General features: G+C 43.3%; 1 protein-coding gene across 3 annotated transcripts in view; it reads right to left on the reverse strand.

Moving 5' to 3' along the window:
- INPP4B (inositol polyphosphate-4-phosphatase type II B) overlaps positions 1–15,882 on the reverse strand; it is a 385,552-nt gene that overhangs the window by 185,154 nt on the left and 184,516 nt on the right. For all 3 annotated transcript variants that reach the window (XM_019534402.1, XM_019534401.1, XM_019534403.1), the window contains exon 9: positions 8,327–8,399. In XM_019534402.1, coding sequence (XP_019389947.1) covers positions 8,327–8,399 — 73 coding nt within the window. The remainder of the gene's footprint in view (positions 1–8,326; positions 8,400–15,882) is intronic.

The raw sequence follows: 15,882 nt of genomic DNA on the forward strand, positions 1-15,882 counted from the left end.
TTGTAATCTCAGGGGCAGGGGACAATCTGTACTGATTGCCAACCCCATACCCAAACAATTCACCAAGCCATGCAACACCCTCAGAGTGAACACAGAATCACTCCTGAACCACGAGCCACCCCCAGAGTGAAACCCAAGTAACCCCTGACCTTCAAGCAACCCCCAGAGCCCCAAGTCAACCCATCAGTTACCCTTTCCCTCAGAGTTGCTAAAACATACCAGTGGCTGGTGCTGGGTTGTCTGTGTCTGCCTGTTCAACAAGGGCCTCATCCAAGCTGTCTCTGTCTTGTGTATCCTGGGTCTAGGTCTGGGTGGGGAACAAGTCCACCAAGCAGGCATCCTCATTCTCTTTTATGGCCATTTGGTAGAACATGGTGGAATGGGAATTCCAGCACTGTTATTGTCATGCTGCACCCTGAAGCTGCGTAGGGCACAATGTGGTAGGAAGAGACAGTATGGTCCACCTCAAACATCCCGGACAGCTCCTTGCAGACCACAGTCTTTGCAGTGCCTATAGTTGTTGGTGTCCCTGTCCTAAATATCCTGCAACTTCATGGACTTGATACAGTGTGCATCTGTTACTAGTCCTGCTAGTGCCCCCAAGCCACCATTTGGGCCTCAATGCATTCATAGACTGTTTGGTTCTGTTAGGTGTTCTTCCCACCCTTGGTGGCTTTCAGTAGATGCTCAGGTGATGCCATGTGGGCTATGGTCACACATCCCCAGGACAGATGGGGATGTCACCTTGTGGTTGGTACCACCCTCCTTGGCAACACAGTTTGGGCAAGAGGATAGATCGGTGCTTGGAGTGAGAGTAGAGGGGCTGTGACTGGTGCATTCTGGGATGCTGGAGGACCACAACTTGCTAATATTATCTCCATGGAGTGGGCCAATGTTATCTGAATCTGTGTTACTTAATAAAAACTAAAGATACTCGTCACCCTTAAAGTTATAAGTTTGCTATGACATGAGTGCATTTAGCAAATGTTTTACTGCTTAAGTGCATGGATGCTTATGTGTTATGTGCATTTAACACACATTAAGTGTCCCATGTGACACTGCCCTCAGTTTCTCCCTTTATGGAGGTGGAGAAAGGCTTAGAACACTTCAATGGCTGAATGCTAGAAGGCAAATGAAAGCACCCCCAAATCTTATGATTAAGTCAGTCTTCTAATTTGGGCAGGAGCAATTTAATTCCTGATTTTTTAAAAAAAATTAGCTTTAGAAATACTGCATATATACTGTGAGTACGCAACTAAACACGTATGGAAAGCTTCATCAAATTCAATCCCTCCTGCATTTATAAAGTTATGAAGTTGGCTGGAGTGCTGTAGAAGGCAGAGTAGAGATGTACTCTGTTGACTAACAAAATTAGAGATGAATAAGCTTCTGTTAGCCTGAGCTCACTTTATCAGATGCTGTGAAAGGGCATGCACAAAGCAATCTAAGATGGTCCAGGGAAACTAAATAGTTATGTATAAATTGGAAGAGATGTTAGACCTCTCTGGAGTGCAGGGAGGTTAGAGATGACAAAAATTAATAACTTTACTGTGCACTGAACGCCATGGACTAAACATAGACAATGGTTGCATGACTCATTATAATTTAACTGGTTTCTCCAACCTCCCTGTACTCCACAGGTAATAACAACCCTTTTCCCTTCTGAACAGTCTTGTTCTTTTACATAATTAGATTATCTATTCAACCAATCTTCTCTTGTTATGAATTTAGTTTTGATAATTTATCTTTGCTCACAGTTTACAGCCTACCTCCACTTTAAGTGCTTCTTTTCTTTTACAGCTGGAGTTAAACATAAGCCATTCTTTTAGCTTGTATTCAGCTTCAGCTATACCTGCTTCTTTCCCAGATTTGAGGAAGGGCATTTTGTGTTCAAAAGCTTATCCAATATCTCTTCCAACTATGCAGTTGGTCCAAAAAAAGATACCATAAAAAACCCTTGCTTTTGTGAAATGTATGTCCAGTGAAAACTGCTTACATATGAACTATCAGAATACTTCACTGGGTAAAATGGGGAAAAGCTTTCTTTCGAAAGTACTTCTTTTGCATGTGAACCCTAGAAACCACTGCTATATAACAACCTGTATTATATGGCATTCTCTCTCTAAATTTAGAGCTCTCCATGTTTTTTTTCCTAAGCAAATCCTTTACTTCCTTACACTGCTTCCCCACCCACACATAAAATAAAAAAATAAAAGAGAATGAACACTATCTTTGCTTCAATTCTTATTCCCCATATAATAGCAAAGCAAAGATCAAAGCAAATTGCTGTCATGTTTTAATTTACTAAAAGCGCTTCTTGTATGCCTTTCTAGAAGAAAATCAAGTGTGCATATTATTTCAGGAAAATAACTTCAGATTTTTTATTTTTGCTTCAACTTCAATTACTTTAATTCTCATTTCCACCTTTAGGGGTAATATGTTTACAAGAAAAACATGGGGAGAACTTTTTCAGTGTTGTAAGTGGATAAGTGAATTTCTAGTAGTATAACTGAAATCTCTTGAGGTACACATGGAATAGTGATGAGTCTCTTTGAGATATGACATTCATTCCCACTCACTCAATAAGTTCTTCATAACTTACTTGAAGGCTTTAAGTTCCATGTATTAAGATCTAGGCTTAGAAAGAAAGCCAACACCTTTCTTTGCCTTCAGGCTCTAAAATTCACATGGGGGTACTTTTTTAGTTTCATAATTTTCAAGGCATGATTAACAATTCAAGAGGCAGCCAAAAGTTTATACTTCAATACATACATACATACATATATATATATATATATATGTAGAGAGAGAGAGAGAGGTACACTTATAAATAATACACACATACATAAATTTTGTATCTGTGTAGCACTGTAGATGCATCTCTCATTGTACATGTATGCTTTATAGAGAGGGGAAACAAAGGTGCATATTGCAAACTGTCAATACCATTGACTATTACTCCATTACAGAGGGTGCCCAATAATGGCCATTATATGACTCTGTTTCAAGTTGCTTTTCACATTGCCAGACTTTCAGACTAAAAACTTTATCGGTCCCATACTTAATATATTTGGAAAAATTCCAATCAAAACAGTTCAGTTGTCTCAGAGAACAAGACTGGATAAAAAAAAAAGTTGGTGGGGAGGGGTCACTGGTAAAATTCTATCCACATTTTCTTTGGAAAGCTCTGCTATCCCAAACTTTAGAATGAAGACATAAAATTTGCAGCATATGCAGCCTTCGTGTCAGGGATATAGCTTTTGCCATCCCCGTGGAAATTTGTCCATATTTAGCCACTTCTTAAAATTCAGTTTGTACATGTTCAGTAGCAACTTCCTAGGACTTGACATCTAAAATGTTCCAAAGATTAGCGCTCCGTTGAGCATGCTTGAGCCTCTCAGAGCTTCTAATGCTTACCAGGCTAGGCATGCAACACCACCCCAGATTGGCTGTGTTCCAGTCCACAGCTACTTGGCTACCCAAGCAAAGCTGGACTTTTCCTGTGCTGGTGCAGGCTGCTCAGGGTTGCTGTGTGACTGGGCATTGGAACTGAAAGCAGAGAGCCTATCTTGGTTCTGTTCTGACATAAGCAGTATTAAACTGGCTGATTGAAATGCAAAAGAAACATCAGGAAAGGGGCAGGGACAAGACTGGGACAAGATTCTTAAAGAATGGACTAGAGGCTTTTATGGTGGTGATGTAGAGAAAGGGGCTAGCAGTGCTAAGGGAGAAGAGATTAAGAATGGCTGGGCAAGGAGACCATGTCTAGAAGCCAAATAGAACAAGGTGGGAGATGAAAAAGGAGTCACTGGGCAAAGAAAAAACTGACATTAGAAAAAAGAGCCATATCCGGTAGTCTGGAACTGAGAACAGAGGGAAGACATCGATCCGTCAGAAGACAGGTTATTGGGAGGGGTGAGAAGGGGACTGAGACTGGCTGGGCAAAGAGACTGAGACAGGGAGTCAGAGGATGCAGGGCTGGGTATGAGAAGCCTGGGGAGAGAGACTGGGAAACACTGGGGACATTGAAAATGTGCAGTGTGAATGGTGTGGTTTGGCAGCACATGGGGAATTGTAGAAGAAACTGGGATTTCCTCAACAAGGAGAATGGGATCCAGGAAGAGACTAGAACAGGGAGTCTAGTAAAATGAGACTGAGCAGGGAGACTGAGTCCATCAGGTGGTCCAGAAGCCTAAAACAGACTAGAGATTAGGACTGGCTAGGTGAGGAGAATGAGACTGGGACAATGCACCAGTGGTGAATGAGATGGAGCTAAGGCAGGGACAGTGGAAGAGATAGGGAAGAAGGGTTGGATAGGTGGAGACTGGGTACTCGCTGGCATAAACTCCTGACACTAACTAAGCCTCTGCTATTAATTCTTCCTTCCCTTGAAACTGGGACACCCACTGCTGCTGTCAGTTACTCCTTCAGAGCAGTGGTTCTCAAACTGTGAGGCAGGCCTCCCCAGGGAGGTGCAGTGTCACGTCAAGGGAGGCATGAACTGTGAAGATTTTTTTCTTTTTTGAGGGGAGGACAATGCTCCAGGCAGCATGTAGGGAGGGGGAGTGGGCAGGGGAAAGCTGTAGCTGGGCAGGAATACAGAGCGCAGGACTGGGGCCAGCAGGAGTGAGGAGCCTGAAACACGGGGCTCACACCCAGCAGAGCAGCAGGAATACAGAGTCCAGATCAGGGCTTCAGTGGAAGTGGCAAGGAGCCTGTGTGATGGAGCCAGGCCAGCTTGGCCCCACTCCCTGCTTCCCAGTGGGGTCTCAGCAGCTGCACATGCTTTCAGGGATCGGGGCCAGGCCACTGACTCCACTGCACGGGGCTTCCCCCCCAGCAGTGTGCAAGTCCTGAGAACTACATGTGAGCCACCAGAAGCCCTGCCCAATGGAACCAGGCTGGCCTGACCCTGCTCCCTGCAGCTCCCACAACTGGCCAAAGCCATCTGCCATCAGGGGACTCCACCCACATGGGCCATGAGCAACCTGAAGGCCATTCGCTAGCTGCTGCTGTTGCAGCACGGGCTGTGCGCCATGGAGGGTGCACACCCCCCCATTTACACTCCACAAACTGCACACCTTCTCCCACACACACACTTTCCCTACTCCCTCTCACACACTCTCCACCATATACCCCGCTCCCATCCAAACCCCACACACTCAATATACAAGAGTAAGACTTTATTTTGAGTTAGTATACAATTGTTTCTATATATGGTATGCCAGCACATGTAACTCAGGACAAAAATATTTTTTGAAATTAAATTAAAAATATTTAAAAAAATAAGCAACATGCTTAGCAAGAAGCTGCTTAAATGAAAAATGGATTATTTTGTGACAAAGGGAGAAAAGCGTACAACCCAAGCCAAAGAGAGGTTCCAGCAAAATGCAAAGGTTGAAAATATGACGAAGCAGCTATGAGGAGGTACAGTCATTTTTTCCACTGCTCAGTGAGGCTCACTATGACAAAGTTTGAGCATCCCTGCATTAGAGCAAGTGACAAAGCTTTATATAGCAGAACTGAAGGCTCCAGGACCTCCTGAATCACTGAGTTCAATACAGGCACTGAGAAAACACCACTTTTTATGGCCTGTCTGGTGCAACCAACATCTGGATGACTCCACCAGCTTCACTTTTGTAAGGCTACTTCTGAATGGCCCTGCTAAACTCCTCTACAATAACTGAGGGCTCTGCTGTGACCAGCAATTCTTCTGTACTTATCAAAAGTGGTCTCCCCTGAGATATTTGCTGGACTTTTGCCAGAATTGCTTAGGAACTAGAATTTGATCTCTGAAACCAGGTCTACTGCAGCTACCAAGGGTGAGGATCTCCTCACTTAAACTCTGCTATATTACCTACATCTTACTGAACAGTGATGGAGGTTCCCTTGCTTTATTGGACATTAGTTGTCACCAAAATCAGAGCTCTTATTGACCAAATGGACCCTGTAACATTTGGCCAGCACAATGAACTGCCCACCTCCCAGCTCCCCTTTGTCTTGATCATCTCAAGCATGCCCTACAGGAGGCATATCATCTGGCCCTCAAGATCTTTAAGTCAGCCCCTAACCTGCAAGCCACTCACCAGTCTTTCAATGAGCTACCAGAGCCACATGACAAAAACAACTATATACATTCATGGTCTATACAGTTCATTTACTTGTCTTCTTGTTCCCTTCCCCTCCTCTCCACTCCCTGACTAAGTAATCAGATCTTTTACCATGAGTGAATGACAAAACTCATATGGGCCAGCCTTTACTCCACCTTAAGTCCATGGCCTGTCATGTCAGTGGTTACTCTATAGAGCTCTGAACACAGGAATGTTTTGGCCTATGTTTACAAAGTTTCTTGACACATCTTTTGTGGGTAAGAGAGATCCTGGCATGTATAAATATGGGCTTGCAGTCTTTTTTCTACCTCCTCTAGGAACTTCTGCTGAGGATCTGGGCACATTTTTCCCTGCATTTTTTTTTTTTTTTTAATTATAAGCACTCTGCCTAGGACCCCAACCCTAGCTAAGATGCAAGGCTAAGGCAGAGTAAGGAATCCTTAGTGACTGTGAGTACTACTTCCATGTATTTGTTCCTATGGGTCATTGCACAGAGTATCACAGGACAATATCCATTTAAGAAGCAATGGATACTTTCCACACTTTCCTGCTCTCATGTCCCATTCCAGGTTATGAACCTGACCCACATCACTATTTCCATTATTTGTCCTTCAGAATCTTGTGTGACAAGGTCCTGAAACCTTCTCAGGTTAAAAAAAAAAAAAAAAAGGCCTGTGAACTAGAGGTAGAAGTACTGTACAAAAAGAACATGTGAAGTAATTCTGTATTCGAAAGACTATATACTATAATGCATATAAACAAGGAAGAACTAGTAAGACTGCACAGATAGGTTTAATTCCAACATTTTTTTTAGTTTTAAAGTGCTTCGTTTTGCAACCGAAGCAATGTTCTTTTAAAGGAACACACAAACATGTAAACTCAGGTGGAATGAAGTAATACCTATGTATCCCATGGCCAGGCAGAACTATCAATGGCGACTTTGTCACTGCAGAAAGAAGCCTCGCTGCTTTTTGCTTAGACCCAACAGCCATAAGGAAGACATGTAGAATTCACATACATGGAAAAAATTATTTCAAGTAATTAGCAGAGATTTCCATGATTCCCCCTGAAACCTGAAAAACTGGACTCATGGTAAATAGGGACCCAGACTTTGCAGGTGGAAAGATATGAGAGAAATTACATTAAATGTTTTAAAATTATCTAAAACATTAAGTAGCATATGCAAGATATCTGAGGGTGGTGTGTGTTTTGGATATCTTACAAAACTGCTGCTTTGCAGCAGTGTATTGCTACTGCTGTGTAATGTGGATTCATAAATTCAGGCTGATAAAACTTTTATAGTGTTGCATGTAGTATCTCTTTGTATAATGAAAGAGAAATAGACTGAATTTTCAAGCTGCATCAGACCAAAGCACAAACTGAGTTTCAATGCTCTGCAAGAGCCTACTTTCTTTAAAACTTCAGGACTTTCAGCTCAAGCACCGGTGTCACTGTATCTAAGGAAGGCACAAGTCTCTAGTATTTAGAGCTTAAATGATGCGTGTCAAGCTGACATTATACGCCTAACATATATTCAGTATAACTGCTTTAAGATTCAGCAATACAATTCCAAATCTTACACACACATGCAAAAAGAGCTTAATGCCCAATGAAGTCATTGGGAGTTTTTCCACCAACTTCAGTGAGTTTTGGATCAGGCCATAAGTGAGGAAGAATTCAAGAGTATCAGAAAGTGCTATGTAACAGCCAGACTACAAATTTTTACTCATGTAAGAGATCAATGGGACAGGACCATTCTCAAGTGAATAAAGATAGCTTCTACGGGTTAAGCTTGCAAGATAGTAATTTTTCAAACTTCTGAAACTCTTCATTTCATATTGCAAATATGAAACAAACAGCACGCTGCCTTTGAATCAAATGGGAATTTAAAATGTGTTGGATGGATTGGATGCAAGTGGATTACACATTTTATGGTCTGAGCTGCTAATATACTATTTGAGTATCCTTTTTAGTTTGTTTTTCTAAACATATCAGTACAGTGTATATGTAAACATTAAACATCAATTGAATATTAAATGGAGCAACACATTTTAAAAAGTATATTCAATAGCCTTGTACCATAGAGATTTTGTAATTTCCTCCCCTAAATTCTTCTACTAATACACACGCACACATGCACAGACACACCCACACACATATGGACGCAGCTTTTTAACACTAATTATTCTCATAATTATAAATGTTAAAACACATACCTGCATTTAACAAAGGTAAGTTGTCTTTACCAGTTATAGTTTCAGGGGCTGCACATTCACGAACCAATGCACACTAAAAAGGAAAAAATATAACATGTTAGCATACAATAGTCTTTAGATGCTGCTGCAGCAAAATATAAGCCAATATATATCTTCTGGGCAAATATTTGACAAATTTCCAATCCTAGTGGTACTATGAAACATTTTCATATTTAAGTGGGTTTTTACTGTTAATTCCTAATTTGCCTATTTCCTTTATATCTTAGCCATACGAAGAGGCCTCAGCTTCAAATCCAAGCCATTATAGGGAAGAAGGCAAAGCATGAAGGATTATCCCTAAACGCAGAAAAGAGATGTTGCCAGCAAAAAAAATGGCAGAGCACAACATTTCTGACATGTAATACACATTCAAGAGCTCTCATTCAGGTTGGCTTTTGTGGAAACATAGGAGGCAAGCAGTTCCATAGTTCAGTAGTAGTAGTGCAAATGCAATACTAAATAGGTGGGAAGGATGAAGACTAGAGTGAGTATTTAAAATTTAAGTTGCCACTTGTGACAAAAAGAATTACTTAGAAAATAGAACAGAATCATTTTGGGGATTAGGGTTGTGATTACATGAAAATTCACATGAGTTGCAGTCAAAGATAGTAATTTTCAGTTTAAAATATAGTGCGTCAGGACATTATTTTAGAACACATTATCTGTCATTATCATCATCTTCTAAAACTGATTTATGTAATAATTTCTACTGCTTATAAAACATATTAGTGTAAGACTTCTCTGTGGTAGCTGGTTCAATCCTGGCAGGATCAGGGAGGGAGATGGTTGAACTGCAAGGCTAGGGACAGACATTACACATAAACTGGTTTAAGTGATCAAAAACTGGTTGAAACCTGTCACAGAACAAACATTCAGTGCACATAAACCAGTTTGAAAATGGCTGAAACCGGTTTGAGATAAACCTGGTTGAATGTAGTATCAGACTTAACTAATTTGGGTTAAACCAGTTTATGCAATGTCTGTCTCATACCCCCTGCTTGTTTAAATTAAATCAGATTCCCCCAGCATCCCGGCATGCTCTCTGGACTGGGCGGGGCTCTCTGCTCCACAGCTGGACTGGCCCCTCCCCTCTGCTCCCTGGCTGGAGCTTGGCAGAGACTTATAGGCATAGCAGGGTTCTGCTGGCTTCCCCCTGCCCCCCTTCTCCATGCCCACTCTGCTGCACCTCACCACTCGCTGCTTAAGCAGAGATCCCTTCCTCCTCTCTCCCACAACACAGACTGTAGCCAGCATGTGGTATGCTAGCTAATTTTGTTTAAGGCAGACAGGACAATGTCCACTTAGGGCTTTTTGGAGCTAATCAACAGCTCACCTGGAAATGTCCCTGCATTCTTTCCTTCAGAAAAAGCTGTTTAAGTGGAGCTTGAACTAATGAGCAAGGCTTTGTTTTCTGATGGGTTGATAAATGCTGATAACAGAGCTGACAAATGCTCTGTTATCAAGCAGGGGGGAACCCCACCCTAATCACAGCATCCAGCCCAGATCTGGTCCCAGCTCAGCTCAACGCTGTGGAAGGGAAGGAACAGCTGCTCTAGTGCCCCCCAGCCTCCAGTCTGAGCTACTGCAGGCATGTGCTGGCATTTTTTCAGTCTAGAGGGGATGTCTTTGCAGTTACAAAGTGATTTAGTCTAGTCATGTTAGACTAACCTGCCAAGATCAGTTCAGGCTCAGGCTTTTTGAATGTCTGTCCCTAGCCCAATAGCTTCAATGCTTTCCTGCCTACCTGTCCACCAAGGCAGCTGGAACAGTTGCACAGCAAAGAACATGTTTTCAGTCACATAGAGAGCTTACATCTCTCAGAAATATACACAAATCACCCACAATAACAAGCCATTAGCTCCAATTGTGAGAATTCCTACATTCTTAGTTATACTATGAACACTAAATATGGTCATGGCTGCTCTCAGCTTTTAGGCTACTGACAGATGTTCAGCTGAAAGCATGATGGGATCTAATTCATGATTACCAACAATCACATTTCCTGCCATGCCACACATGCACATGAATGCCACATGACAGGAGGCATATCTGTGGGATGAAAGATAAATCCCAATCGCCAGTGTGGAGGGAGGCTGAAGTCATGATGCCTGGCTCCTCTGCACTGGCAAATAGTAAGCTGACTGCCTGGTCTGCCTGTGGCTTCAAGCACCACTTAGCTGTTTGGAACTCCCAGCCTGGGAGAAATGGGCTTCTGAAGGGCTCCACTGCACTCTCAAGTGCTGAACACACATTCAGTTTCAGCTGCGATGGGAACACCACACAAAGTTATTACACATTTTGTTATTAAGTTAATACATTTTATGTAATAACTTTGTGGCTTATTCCATGTTTTATTGTAATAATAATTACGTGAAAGTATAATGTTTGCCAGGGGTTTCGGTAACAGATCCATCACATTCTGTCACCATCACATTCACTCTCACATGCAACCACTAACACAATTACCTTTCCATCAAAAAAATCAGTAGTTGGAAACTGTTAATAAAATATGAAACTGCATGTACACATGCACACACATGCATACTGAATAATATTCATATACATACATACACACACACACACATATATACACACATGAACAATGTGTGCCTCTTGAGCGTCGTGATCACCCGCATGCGGTGGTGGTGGCAGGGACAGGGCAGTGGGGACCTCCCGCAGCTGCTGTCTGCACTGTCGGCAGCAGCGAGTGGTGAGCGGGGACTGCCTGCAGGCGGTGGTGGCTGTGTGAGGAGCAAGCGACCTCAGAAGCTGGTGGTGGCTAATCGCAGGGGGGGCGCATGCCTCCCTGGGACCCCCCTTATGCGCTGCCTATGTATATATATAGCATTACTTCTCGTGAGAACAATGGCAAAACAATACAGTTTTTATTAATGACAAGACACTGACACCAGAGATGTAACTTTAAATTTTGATGCCCTGGGCAGAATGGGAGTGGGGAGTAAGTGTTTATCTTCTCGCACAGGGGCTGTGGCTGCAGTGCCCTAGGATGCTGCTGCCTTGGTGCAAGGTCACTTAAATGGGCTGCAGCACCAATGCAGGCCCCTGGGGGCTGCCATTCTGGCACCCACTCTGATTTACCACATGGGGCTGGTCCCCGAGTTGCCCTCCCCCCCAGTTAAGCCATGGACTTACATCATTAAGCCAGAATAAAAAAGCTGAACAATTTTAAACTCATGGTTGATGGAAAAAGCACCAAAGAATGACTTGTTGATCCTTAAACATATACCATATGTTATTGCACCTGTCTTTATTATTCTTCATGGCTCAAAACAATTACTAATATGGCATTACATAACACTTTGAGCAAGTAAAAATGTGTTAATGAAATGACTTTCATATGAAAATAAACAAAACAAAAAAAGCCAGAGGTATAACAGGCCAGCACTCTACCCTGAGTGCAAGCAGCAGACACTGCAGAACAGCGGCCAGAGATTTTCAGCCACTGGGAGAGATGCCGTTTCTTTTTCTTTTTTTTCCATGGACATGAGGGTTGAGCAGGAAAGAAAACACTGGTTTCCAAAGGCAACAAAGGAAGTGACATTTCTCACAGCATCAGTGACCAAGCATTTGCTGCTCCTACATGGTAATATCTCCATATAATCAAAATTACTATGGAGCAATTATCAAACTATTGTCTCTTGATGAGCCTAAAACATTGTTTCAATTTTTATAGTAAAGCTAAAACCTAATCTTTCAGCATGCTTCTTCCTGGAAAATGGTGAAATTCCTACCTTCTAGAAAGATTTGGCACAAATTAATGTCAAAACTCAGAATCTTCTACAGGATGATATTTCTGTTTTTTTGACCAGCTCAAATACCACCTTATTTCACACACAGAATTTATTTATCCAACATGAAAGCCATTACTAGAGCAATTCATATTATTTCCCATTAAAACTGTGTGTTGTCTGAAATTAATAAAATAGTGCATAAGACTGAGATATGGGGAGAGACATTTCTAAATGTTTTTATAAACAGTGTCCTTAATGAAAAGCATATGGGCTATTGCTGGAGACTCTTAGTAACTTATATGCACTTTTTTTAAAACATGCATTTTTTTACTATTCTTTCCCAACATCTCTTTCCTCACCTGATGATTTCATTTTTAGCACTATTTTCTACATCAATCTTCAACTTCATTTTTAAAGGCTTCTTTTCTGGCCCTACTCTCATGTATAATTCTCAATCTTAATATATTTTTAAAAGCTTATATTTTAAATTATGTCAGATTTTTCCTGCTTTCAAAGGCAGCACATCAACTTCTCTTATTTTCTTGCATTTCATTCAGGCTTGAATCTTAACCACTAGCAAACAGCCAAAGTCCTCTGCTGTGCTTAAATCTGTTCAAGATGGAGTAGGAGAGAAGGAAACATTCTTAAAGGTGCTGGAAAGACTGACAGTGCTTTGCAACTGTTAGTGATGCATCAAGGATGCAGTGGCCATTGTGGCTTCAACACATCTCTTCCAAAGGGGTGGAATAAAAAGCAAGGGATGAATATAAGTTTCCAAGGCTGCAATCAGATGTCACATTTGCCCGAGGAAAAACCATTTTATCCCAGGACAGAGTGTAATCATTCAGATATCCATACTTGCTGTCCCAAGAAAAACCCTAAAAAAGGTTCATGGGATAAGGAGTATTAACATTTTCTCTATGGACACTGTGAAGTGCTTCTGAACTGCTGTTCCAGGATCACAACAGTGAATCAAGTGCAGAAAAGTGAGAGTGCATTTGGCTGCACATTGAACCCTGATTGGAAGGACAATGCGTGTTCATGCCAACCCTGTGACCTTTCTGTTCTGGGGCAAACAGGCACAGCACAACTTGTCCCAGGACAAATGCAATGTTCCTCCCCCAGCACTCACAATGGCTAGTGGTTCTATAGCCACTAGATGAGATACATGATAAAACTATGGCTGGTATCAGTAGTGTGGGTAAATGAGCAGGACGTGAGCCCTGGGCACTTTCTGAGGGGGGTAGAGCGTCAGAATGAAAGTGGGGGGAAGCAGGGTGTCACCTCACCTTCTCATCCCAGTCCCCCAGCAGTGTCATGGGTTACACTAGTATGGGATTCTTTGCAGTCAAAAATCAGTATTTGCCTCTTTATTAGAGCTGGTTGAAATGTGAAGTTTTCATGCCAATTTGGGGCAAAAAGTATATTTGTTAGAATTCCACAATCAAAACATATTTTAGACTTTTATTTGCAGAAAAATCCAAATATTTTATTTTACATTTTTCTAAAACAAACTCAGCTGCTTCAACTGAGAGGGACTCTCCAGGTCATCTCCACGCTGATGGACTTCTAGGCAAGGGACAGACATTCAAAAAGCCTGAGCCTGGATTAATTCAGTCTTTGCAGGTTAGTCTGACTTGGCTAGACTGAATTGGTTTGTAACTGCACAGACATCCCAGAAATGCAGGCACATGCCTGCAATGGCTCAGGCTAGAAGCTGAGGGGTGCTAGGGCTTCCACAGGGCAGAGGTGAGGGGGCCATGGCCAGGCCCCTGCAGGACAATGATTATTCCACCCTCTTCCTGAGCTGCCCAGCAGGGAATGTTTATTCGGCATGTGTGAATAAGGAAGTATTCCATTTGGATTTGGAGGACAGCGATTCAATTCGGTGATTTGAATCACTGTCCCCATTCAATTCAGCTGAATCAGAGTTGGAGATTTGGCGCCGATTCAAATCGGCTGAGGACAGACAGGCACAGCCGGGCAGCTGCAGGTTCTCCCATGGCTCCTCCAGCTGTGTCTGCCTCTTCTCAGGTGGGGAGGAGCCATGGGAGAAGCCCGCAAGGCTACCCTACCTGGCCCCATCCCCAGCCTCCCAGCACTTAAAAAAACAAAAAAACAAAAAAACAACTCCCCCCTCCACTCACTGGATACAGCAGGGATCAAGGCCTCTGGGTGCTCGTGGCAGAGCCCCCCCATGCATCACAGGGCAGCAGGGATCACCCCCCTGCCTGGCATCTGCATGGCAGCTGCCCCATTGCACAGGTGCAGCACAGCTCGGTAGGACACCGCGTGCTGTCTGGGAGCTGAGGCTGAGTGCTGCCAGGCTCTGGGTGACAGGTGGAGCATAAGTTCAGTGTACACAAACCAGTTTCAAAATGGCTGAAATTGGTTTAAGATAAACCTGGTTGAATGTAATATCAGACTTAATTGATTTGGGTCAAGCCAGTTTATGCAATGTCGGTCTCAGACCCCTTGCTGGTTTAAATTAAACCAGTCTCCCCCAGCATCCCCGCATGCTTTCTGGGATGGACAGGGTTCTCTGCTCCACAGCAGCGCTGACCCCTCCCCTCTGCTCCTAGGCCAGAGCTCTAACAGAGACTGCAGACTCAGCAGGGTCTGCCTGGCTTCCCCTTGTCCCCCTCACCCACCCTTGCTGTTCAAGCAGGAATCCCCCCTTCCCCCCCATCTCCCATAGCACGGACCCCAGCCCCACAGACCCTAGGCAAGTGATAATGCTGAGAGGTGTCTCTCTGCGTGTCTCCAATTTCACTGGGACAGGCAGAAAAGACAGTGTCCACTTAGGGATTTTTGCTAATCAACAGGTCAGCTGGTAAGATCTCTCCTTCCTTCCTTGGAAAAAGCTGTTTAAGAAGAGCTTGAACTAATGAGAGAGGCTATTGCTTTGCTGATGGGGTGATAAAACACTGTTATCTGTCCCCTGCTGGCTTGCTTGCCTGCCAGTAAACTGCAGACAGTATAAAGAAGCAGTGAGGGAGACTGAAAAGTTCCATATCATCAACAGATGCATGCATTGCACAAACCTCCCTTGCCTCAAAGTGTAGCCCAGGACAGGGGTCTGGCAACACTCCTGCCCCTTGAGCAGCAAGCTGGGAAAAGCCTGGGATGGTGCAGGCAGACCTCTCTAATCAGAGCATCATGTTGGGGCCTGGCCACGCCCCACTCTTCTCAGCACTATGGAAGGGAAGGGAGGACTGCTTTAGCACCCCCTAGCTTCTAGCTTGAGTCACTGCAGGCATGTGTCTCCATTTCTGAGATGTCTGTACAGTTACAAACTGATTCAGTCTAGCCAAGTCAGACTAACCTGAAAAGATTTAATCAAATCAGGCTCGGGCTTTTAAAATGTCTGTCCCTATCCCAAATGTGGTACAATCAAGCCTGAGGATTTCATAGACATTACGGCTGGAAGAGACTTCGTCAGATCATCTGGGCAGGAAGAAAGTTAGGGTCAGAGGACCCCAGCAAGATAACTGTCCAAGCACATCTTGAATGTGTCCAGAGTAGGTGCATGCACCACTTCTGCGGGGAGTCTATTCCAGACTTTGCATACTCGGACAGTAAAGAAGTTCTTCCTTATGTCCAGTCTAAAATGGTCTTCCAGCAATTTCTGACTGTTAGACGTTGTTTTCCCTGCGGGAGCCCTGGTGAACAGATGTTCTCCCAGGTCTTAATGAACACCCCGATATACTTTGCCACCAAGTCCCCCATGAGCCTACACTTTGCCAAGCTGAAGAGTCCCATGCC

The sequence above is a fragment of the Crocodylus porosus genome, unplaced genomic scaffold (genome assembly GCF_001723895.1).
Source record: "Crocodylus porosus isolate Cpor-Errol unplaced genomic scaffold, CroPor_comp1, whole genome shotgun sequence".
NCBI classification, from domain to species: Eukaryota; Metazoa; Chordata; order Crocodylia; family Crocodylidae; genus Crocodylus; species Crocodylus porosus.